Here is a 10823-nt window from a genome sequence, read left to right on the forward strand (position 1 = left end):
TAAACATTTTTACTCTAAGTCTTATTACAGTTTGATTTTGTAGGTATCCAATCAAATTTGGAGCCTCATTTACTTCTTTTGTTTTCAATAGTTTATTTCCAGGTAGCAAATGGTCACTGTACAGGCTGAATTTTCCAATAGCTAGGAGTTCGATGGTTGGTTTTTTTAGGCATTCTTCTGGCAGGTTATGCCAGATAATCTTTTTTCTAATAGATTCTACAAGATTATCTGTCCTCTTGTAGAATCTTGCTGGAGTATCATTTTTCTGTCGCATTTTGGAATATATCCTTTTTTTCTGCCCGCATCTGACAGATTCCTACAAGATAGCTATTCAATCTTGACTTGGGATTTCTCTTGTCATCTTTTGCAATAAATCAAAAAAGTGCGGGATCGAAGATGGGAAGATTTTTTATTTTCGCGTTTTGCTGGTTACCCATGCCAATAAAACCAATCGAATGAAAACTCTTTATTGACATTAATTTTTTATTCGCAATAAGTAGTAGGTTCTCTAGAATTTTATTGAGCTAAATAATTAGGTGAATTAAATAGTTTTGTGGATCTGTATCTGTTGAGAAGTAACTCAATTAAAAGTTTCTCATATAATTATTTTGGTTTTGGAAAAAAAGTATTTAGGTCAAATTCACCTACACCACTTTACTAAACTTAGCAAGAATGAGTAGTAAAATGTGTCGCTCCCGGTTGACATGATGGGAAAAAAATTTTACAACAAAAACGGGAAAAAAGGTTGTTCTCTCAGTGCTTTGGGTGTTATGGTGTGCATCCAGTTTTTTTCAGCTCAAAAGTACCCTGTTTGAGAACTTGAATAGTGTTCCATCAGATAGGAGGTCCATTTAGTCTGACACCTCGAACTTAGAACGCAGTTAGCAGTAATTCGAAGAGCGCTGAAAATTTTTGAGAACCCATTTTAGCGCAGACGAAAAATGTCGCTTTCTGCGCTCTATATGAATCATCACAATACGGCAATAATTTTAAAAATTACAATTAAACAAAAAATGAATATTTTTGATAGATTTTTTAGCACTTTTGAAACTGAAAAGCCTCTCAAACTTCAAATTTTGATTAAAGTGGACGGTCATTGATTGCTTGTTACCTTTTTTTGCACGTTTTACTCAAAAATATCATATTTTAAAGCGTCTTCTTATGACCACTGAACTGCTCAAGCTAATGAACATAAACATGTGAAAATGAGTTATGTACAAAAACGACCATCATTAAAATGAGAGCTATTATACAACAGTATCTTAGCTTTCATTAAACTCTTTATCAAAAACTAACACATATTAAACCTCATCTATTCAAAAACTAAATATTTACTTTTTGACGTCGCTTTAAAAATCGCTGCGTTCTTAAATAGAATTTTAGTTTTCAAAGTTGAAATGTATAATACGCCAAAAATGGCTTCCAGTAATTTTTCCCAAACCGTACAATACCACGAATTCCATAAAAAGTTTGATTTGAATCCTTACCAGAGTTTTATGGAAAAACACTTACAACATTACGGGTATTATTCGGCAAAAAATGAAAACGACAAAACCTATTCACGTGATGTTGGCTTCCGAGGCGGTGAACAAACTGAAAACGATGAAAATGGCGACGATACAAAATCGAATCAAGTTCAAATGACACTAAAAGACGGAAAACAAATTCAGAAACTAAAAGAGCCCAGAAATCTTTTTGCCCTGATGGTCGGGTCAAACGTCGGAGCCAGGTACCCTTTCGACATGCAAGTTTTGCCCAAATCCGTAACCCATATTGACTATGTTCCGGACCAACCAGAGCCGCTTTATAAACCCTCAGGTGCCGAACCCTGCCCAATGGTAAAGGGTGAAGAGCGAGGGGGTATTTTGGTGTACCAATATATCGCAAGTTATACTGACTATTTCGTGAGGTCGACTGTTCACGGAACTAGTATGCTTAGACCCGTCAATTTTTCCGATTCCGCAACTGCAACGGCTAATAACTTACAATTCGAGTCCAGATTTGAGTCTGCAAATTTAGAAGAAGTTTTGAAAGTCGGGTCTTATGAATACGAACTGTCGCTTAGGTACGATTTATACACCGAAAAACACACACAATGGTTTTATTTTCAAGTTTCAAACGCGAAACCCGGCGCCACTTATCGCTTTACAATTGTGAATTTAATAAAAAGTAATAGTCTGTATAATTGTGGTATGAAACCTTGCTTTTATTCGGAAATTGACGCCAAGACTAAAAATATCGGCTGGCGTCGCGAAGGATTTGACATAAAATATTACAGAAACAACACTCAAAGACCAGATTGCCATCGACCGTTTTATTCCCTAACTTTTTCCTTCATTTTCGAAAATTCCCCAGAAGATAAATGCTATTTCGCCCATTGCTACCCTTACACCTACACGATGTTGCAAAAGTACCTCAAAGATATTGCCGACGATTCCAACAAGTCCAAAATTTGCAAACAGCGAATTTTATGCAAAACATTAGGCGGAAACATAGCTTATGTTCTAACGGTGACAAACCCGGTCAAAACGGAGTTAGGGCAGCCTTTAAAACCCACCTTGCGGGGTAATTTGGGGGGTAAAAAGAGTGTGGTCATAACGGCTCGGGTCCACCCCGGGGAATCGAACGCCAGCTGGATGATGAAAGGTGTTCTTGATTACCTCCTTAGCGATTCCCCCGATGCCAACTTACTTCGGGAGTTCTTCATTTTCAAAATTGTCCCGATGTTGAACCCGGACGGGGTTATTGTCGGCAACTACAGATGTTCGCTAGCGGGTCGCGACTTGAACAGAAACTACAAAACTGTACTTCGCGATGCCTACCCTACAATTTGGTACACTAGACAACTGATTAAGAAACTACGCGACGAAATTGGAGTTGTTTTGTATGTTGATTTACACGGACATAGTCGAAAACAAAATGTTTTCATGTACGGGTGTGAAAAGTTGTCAGTTTCAGGTCAAAGGTTGAAGTCACGCGTGTTTCCGTACATGTTAGCCAAGAACAGCCAAAGTGCGTTTAGCTACAAAAGCTCGAAATTCAGGGTTCAAAAAAGCAAAGAGGGTTGCGGGCGAATTTGTATGTGGAACATGGGAATAAACAATAGTTATACCATGGAATCAACTTTCTGTGGGTCAACTTTGGGGCAAAAGAAAGGGTTCCACTTCAACACCCGAGATCTCGAGTTGTTAGGGTTCCAGCTCCTAGATACGTTGCTGGACTTTTCAGACCCCAACCCTATCAAGTACGCAAAAGTCCTGACCGAACTAGAGTTGGAATTGAAACGGGAGATTATGAAAAAGTGGGAAGCAAAGGGAATCAAACGAGATATTTCTACAATATCCGACAAGGAATTGGCTCAAATGCTGGACGATGTTTCGGATTCGGAAGTCGAGAGTAGTACAAGTGGGTCCGACAGCTCCGACGACAATGGTCTGCCAGTTCACCTTATGGAAATGGCTCAACAATCCCTGAAAACGTCAGTGAAACGACTCAAAACTAAAAAGGAACTTAACAAGTACCGACGCGCTACCTTCGCAAACGTTGACAACAACCCGACACCGTTAAGAACAAACAAAAACTACATGCTAGCCGGAAACGAGAAAACTTCAAGACAAACATACCAGGAATCGAATTCCGATAATCGTCAACGGAATCCAAAATTAGCGGACGACACGGAATCGAAGCAGAAGCGAGAATTTCGCGACGAATCCGCGAGTAGTAAGAAATCTCTAATGAGATACACGACTCAAAAACGAGATCAGTCTCTGATGAACTTACGAGAAACCGATTCAGGGCCGTCTCGTGCAGCGGGTTTGGTAGACTTTGGAGACCTTTGCAACGAACATCAAACTGCACTCGCCGAAGTCGAGGTTTTCGAAGCGAACGGTCTTACCAAAAAAGGAACTACCCGACGGGACGTTTCGACTCAATTTACACCCTTGCCTCAAACGCACAAACATGTCTTAGAAACCTCGGCCGCGCAGCAACGACAGCAAGACAAATTACGGGAAGCTAAGATAAGAGCCGAGTCAATGTTGGCTCCTTTCGGCGAATTTAACCAGCTAAAATCTAGAAAAAAGTCGCTACAAGTTATGAACGCTATGCAACAGCAAAGTTCTCCGAATTTACTTAGTACTTCTTATAATCAGGCAACGCGAAACTTGGAAAAAGCTTACAAGGAGCAAAGTTCACTTCATTGGCTGCCCAAACAAATTAGAAAAAGCAACAACAATATTGTGAAACAAATAAGCAACTCCACAACAAGTTCCAAAGATCGTATAATTCCAGCTGCATCGTTCCAGCCCAGACCCAGAGTTACCCAAGGAGGGGGGACCCTAACTGAAACCAGTTCAATCCCTAACAATACCCTAGCTTACCCTAGACAAACTGAAATGCCTCAGCTTTCATTGACCGAACGGTTAATGTCAACGAACGGAATTACAACAGGTCTGACCTCGGAGGCCTTGTCCATTAACCAGAACCCGGGTTATGAAACAAAAGGGTTATTTGCAACCCATTTGAAACTGAATGGTGCAAGTTCCCAACGAGAGCTGGAACCAGCAATGAATGACAAAACGGAATCGCGGACCATTAACTCAAACCCAAACTTACCCGACGCTTCAAACACTTTCGCAAAAACGACAAATGACGACTCAAAAACGAGGCCAAAACCCACCGTAAAAGAAACCGAAATGGCTAAAATTAAAACCAAAAACGAGGGAATAAATTATTTGAAAGCGAGTCACCAGCGAAACGCCAACGAAGATCGCCGACAACGTGAAAGAACCTCGGATTTCGAGGACTTTTCGGTCGTAAAACGGAGCGAAAGCCGAATGCTGCAAGAAGCCAGAAGTGAATCACGTAACAAACGTCTTGAAAATTTCGCTCACACTTTTACGACCGAACGATACGATAGAAAAGCAACAATCGGAAACAAAGAAAACACAGAAACCGAGCTTCGAGAATTGAGCGTTTACGACGATTCCGACTGCAACTCTGAACCCCAAAAACCCGAACCGATTGCCTGGACTTCAAACATCACAAAATCAAAATCCAGAAACAAAATATCAGTAGACGACAGTTTTGTGGACGCTCAGAAATTAGGACCGAAAAATCGAGTTTCAAGTGGTGGTCAGAAAAAACAGGTGACAATTATGGAACCCAATTTGTCAGAAGACGATCAAGTTGATCCCACGGTTCCATTAACTCCTCAATTGATTGAAATCCAGGAAGAAAAAGTTCGACTTGCAAGTGCCAAATCCGAAGTTAGACATCGAAAGCTTAAATTTACAGACGCTGGGCAGAACGAAAACCAACAAAACGAAGAGTCGAAAAACCAAGAACCCGAAAACGAACCTTTAATGGGTTTGACTAAAAATCGAAAAGCCGAAGGCTCAACCGCTAAAGCTAAAATAACAAAACAAACCTTAGAACCTATCGACTACTGCCACTTAGAAACGAAAGAATACACGTTTGGCCGAATGCGAACTTCAAAAAGCTTGAACATGAAATTGTCGGATTCGGAATTTCGTTCAGACTTGCGTCAGGACAATTCAAGCGATGGCAGCAACAATAGCACGACAGTTAACCCATTTTATTCGGTTGCCCAAAATGTGAGCAAATTCGAACACAATATTCCTTTAAGCCCTCGGCCGATTTCAGATCATTCATTGATGTTGAATCGAGATTTGAGACCTCCAGTTCATAGATACGACTCTAGTAAGAAAAAAGTGGATTCAGAAATGAAGAATTAAAATTACAGTGAATTTCACGAAGTGTCGAAAACTTAACAGACGCGTAATTCTTTATTGCTAATCTTAATCGGCAGTGCTAATCATAATCTTGTTTTCAGTTTTGAAAAAAAAATTCATTCAATGCAAGCCTAACTGAAAACTTTTATTAAATTCCACTTTTATTGACTTCGTAACAGCTTATTTGTAATTTTAGCAGAATCCTTCAAAACTTGAGGACACCAGCTTATCAACTAGTCAGCAAAACAGCAGCATAACGCTATATTAATTTTAATTAATTAACATAAAAGTAGTGGATAAAACAAGGATTCCAGCCATCAGTAAAATTTGACCCTTTCTCCTAACGCTAATCGCGCATGTCGAATCGGGCCACATTTTACTGATTGCCGGAATCCTTGTTTTATCCACCACTACATATTCATTCTAAATCTACCATTAAATTATGAAATGGCTTAATTCTAGAAAATAATAATAATCTCGTTTGCAAATTCGCCGATACATATTCACTCAAAATCTATCATTTCTTGTCTCAATTAGTGCAAACCACTAGTGTCGTGTTAAGCTGGTAATTATCCATTATCAGACGGATAGTTCGGGTTCTATCCCCACTGACTCCAGTGGACGTATCCCAGATACTAGTATAAAACTAGTGAGACCGTGTAACAAGCACGTAAAACCAACTTGCGAAAATCGATGTAACCACTTCGTGGATAACTCGAATAAAAAATCAGCTTAACTCTTTTATAAACTTAAATTTTTGCTAATATTCATATAAAATTAAGATCCTTGTTTTTATTTATTACTTGTTCAAGTCATAATTAAGCTAAAACCCAAAAAAATAGCAAAATTTAATAATTTATTGAAAAAATAAAGCAAATTTCAAAATAAGGGCGAAATCCCTCTTTCCAGAGCGAATCACTCTTTAAGAGCGAAATCGCCCCTATCGGAGTGATGCTTTAGTACAAAATCAGTATTTAACGCACTTAAAGAGTGAAATCCCTCTTTTTTAAAAAAAAAAATTTAAAATTATTTAATATTTATTATTAAATTATTATTTTTTTTGTTATTTTTCTATATTTTTTCTTTAAAATTATCTATACTCTTCGATAAATTTATATTTTCTTTCACTTTTTCTATACTTATTCCATTATTAATAAGAAATGATACAAAATTATAATATCTACATGAACATCTTTCTCCATTTAATGTAACAATAGGATTTGTGTAAGGACCTTTGGTCTTGGTTCCCCAACCACTTTGTGGATCAGTATATAGACCTTCGGTCTTGCTTGCCCTTACCCCATTATTTGGCAGATTTCTAGTAAGTCCTTTAGGTATATCCACATCTGGATGTTGTCTTTTAACATGAGCATTCATTCCATCATATCTAACAATAGAAGTGCAATATAGACAATAATTATATAATGGTATAATTCTTTCTCTTCTTTCTTTCTCTTAAACTTTGTTATTTGAGGACTGAATACTTCTTTAGCTAATCCGTGAAGCGCGTTCCCCGATAGTTGTTGTTGTTGTTTTTCCATCATTAATTATTTACCATAGTTAAAAACAAAATTATCTAGTTGCTCTTGGTTAATAATATTCATATAAAATAGTTGCTTAGATATATCTAGCATTTCGTCATATAATCCATCATGACCAGCTTTTGTTCGTAGTATTAATAATTCTAGTCTTTCTACTTGATTATTTTGGTCCGCATAGTGGTGGCAACTTCTTTGGTCAGCTTTGCTAAGACCACTAGCTTCTATTTGTTTATCAGTCTCATAATCAGTCCCATAGTCAGTTTCTTCTTCTTCTTCTACTATCCCTTGTTCATAATCACTAGTATCACGACGATATATTTCATCTTCACTGGAAGTTGGTATTGATATAAAACGAGAAATGGGTTCACCGATACTAGAAAACATTCTTCTTATAACTTTCGATCTATTACTTTTAGTATCTCCTCTTTGTTTATAACCAATATCCCTTAGAAATTGTTTTTTTTTGGTTTCCATTACCTTTTATATCTCTTTCCGTAACATATTTATTAGTAATAAATATAGAAAAAACCCTTAGAAAAATCATAGACTTTACCTTTCATTTTTATACCATCAGGGACTAGAGATACATCTACATCATTTATTTTAAATTTGTATAAATTTGGATCAACTGATATTAATCGGAATTGTTTATTTGTTTGTTTACCCATTAGTAATAAAATATCAATCATATCAATGTCTACGGCAAAAGTTTGCCCTCTATCATCTTTTATTGTTGTGTGTGGATCGGGTGTGGGTGTTAAGAGGGCGGCCCGTTCATCAAGAATGCTGTTTTGTTGATGGTGTCCTAGACTCTTCAACGTATTAGTGTTACTGTCTTGCACAGCCAAAGTTTTGTTTTGAAGAGCTTGGATTGTTTCAGCGTTTGTATTTAAAGTTTTAGTTAAAGGATCAAACAACTCTTCTATTCCACCATAATATTCTTGTTGGTTTTGATTTATCTTCTAGTCTTTTTCTTCTGTTTAGTTTTTGTAGTTTATTTAATTCTATAAGTTTATCTAGCCTAGTCATTTTTTATAAGGTCATTATATAATCTAATAGCGGCTTCAATTAACTTTCTATCATCATTAATGATTAGCTCTTTAATTTTATTTATAAGTAGATCTTTGTCTCCATCTAATGATCTGCGAAGCAGTTTCACTGATGCATTCTTAATCAGAGAAGGGCCTTTGGCCTTGGTTGGTGTAACAAGGCTTGCCCTTCCCCAACCTGCTTCGCAGATTTTATTAACCAGTTCTCTTTTGAATAGATATAGATTCTCATCTTGAGGATAGCTTTTAATATTATTTACATAAAATCTCTTATCATCAAATGTGTTTAGACTAATCTTACTTGTTTTTTTGTTGTCATGTTATCACAAAATTTTTGTATTCTACATTCATCTACACTTCACTTTGTGTTATACAGTAGTGCATTATAATATTCTTCAAGTATAGCATTGTTACAATTCTTTGTTCCTTTCTCTTTAGTATTCTTAGGATAGTCTTTGAACTGGCTCTGCCCACGGGTAACCAAACTATATGTCTTTGGTGACAGGGCTATAAACTCTTCTATAATTTTACTACCTAATTATTGTTTGAATTTGCCTGGAACTTTTTTATTAGTTTTTATTGGTGGATCGGGGAACCCGCCGCTTCGCGGATCCAGATTGGATAGCTCCATGTGCTCGTCACTAACTTTACCTTCAGTATAACTTAATACAAAACTATCAGTATCCATATAATCCAGTTGTAGATCTTTGAGAGATGGTTGAAGAATATTATAGAATACATCATACAAGTGTAATTCACTTAATTCTAAGATAGTAACACCTACATATACTGGAAAATCATATTCTATTTTTTTCTCTATATATTCGATTTGACTATAATCTCTATATATAGTTATATTCTTAAATGTTGGTTTAACTATACTTTTCATTATCTTTTCTTCATCGTGTAAGAACTTACTCTGAAGGAAGTGTAGGAGATTCATGCACATTCTTCCATATAGGGAGTTGTTCATTAATTTCCTTACATCCTTCTCTGCTTCAGTTTTAGCTGTTGCTCTTTTATTTGTATTATTTTGTATATAATCTCTACATATATAATCTTGTTTAAATTTAATTTTTCTATGTATTGTTGTTACTTTTACTCCCATCCTTACATAGAACTTTAACATCCTATAATGAACCATGTATTCTGTTTTGTTGTTTTGGTCTAAGATTAATTTCTCTGTTTTTGTTTTATTTTTCTCTCTTTTTCGATATCCCAATTCATTATCATTGATCTTTCTCTTAATGGGCATTAAAGCTAGCTGCTCTGTTCTATCTTGACAACAATCAGTATAATCAATATCACAAACTATACAGTAACCATGATCACTATCATCTGGAGTATTCTATATTATATCGAGGAACCAGCTTGGCTTGCCACGGACGAAGTCCGTTCGCTAATCAAGAGTAGTAGTAGTAGTAGTAGTAGTAGTAGTAGTAGTAGTAGTAGAGAGTAGTAGTAGTAGTAGTAGTAGTAGTAGTAGTAGTAGTAGTAGTAGTAGTAGTAGTAGTAGTAGTAGTAGTAGTAGTAGTAGTATTAAACTCGATGTCCTTATAAGGTAGCTTTTGCATCATTGCATAGCCGTATAGGTTGTTTGCGTCTATGTACCATATGGACTTACCATCACTGTTATTTATATATCTATCACTCATTATTCCAAATATACCACCTCTGTTTGCCCCAACAAAATCATCTAACTTTTGTTTATCTTGCAATGTATCTAATGTAACAACGCTTGACATTACCCAACAATCAAAATTATAACCTGGTAGACTAACGTAATGTAGTGGATTGAGCTTGAATTCTTTCATGCTTAATTTAACATATTCATTCAAGCAATAGTATAATATTTTGACATCGTTCTGTAAATACTCTATAGTTAGATCTCTACCGGTTTTATTACTGTTTTCATTTTTAACGTTATCTACTTCTTCTTGTGTAGGTAATTTATTATGTAGTGAGGATTTGAAGTCTTATTTTTTTAGATTACCTATAGCTTGTTGGTAGTCATCTAAACCAAAGTATTCATATCGATATAATGTTTTAGTTTTACGCCCATATATCTTTGCCATTGGATCTAGAGGCATAGCTAAGAAGTTATAACTATCTAAGAATTTAAAACAACCAATGCTAAACATCTTAGAATTACCAGCAGCTAGTGGTATGTTATGTACTTTTCTTTTATCATTATTCTGTTTAAAGAGTTCACTGTATAGTAGGTTGAGGTCATAGCCAGAGCCATTGTGGATTATTACAGAAATGAATTTTTGTTGTTTGTACCTCAGATTACATATTCTACATGCTGGTCCTCTATATTAACCAGTTTCATGACAATGATCTCTTATTTTTTAATACATGTTTTACTGCAGATATGACAAGTGTTATTAGTTTCATGATATAATTTATCTTCTTCTTTAAATATCATTTGTTTGTTGCGTTTGAAGTTATTCTCAGTTTCTATTTCTAATAGATCAATA

The 10823-nt window shown here is 36.0% G+C and overlaps 1 protein-coding gene across 1 annotated transcript; it reads left to right on the forward strand.

Moving 5' to 3' along the window:
• Window positions 1-1258: 1258 nt before the first annotated feature.
• Window positions 1259-5923, forward strand: LOC142349011 (uncharacterized). Its single transcript, XM_075400410.1, has one exon. It carries the CDS (start codon window positions 1398-1400, stop codon window positions 5754-5756), a length of 4359 nt encoding a protein of 1452 aa, XP_075256525.1. The 5' UTR covers window positions 1259-1397; the 3' UTR covers window positions 5757-5923.
• The last annotated feature ends 4900 nt before the right edge of the window (window positions 5924-10823 follow it).

Source organism: Convolutriloba macropyga, chromosome 11 (genome assembly GCF_964194025.1).
Source record: "Convolutriloba macropyga chromosome 11, txConMacr16.3, whole genome shotgun sequence".
Taxonomy (NCBI): domain Eukaryota; kingdom Metazoa; phylum Xenacoelomorpha; order Acoela; family Convolutidae; genus Convolutriloba; species Convolutriloba macropyga.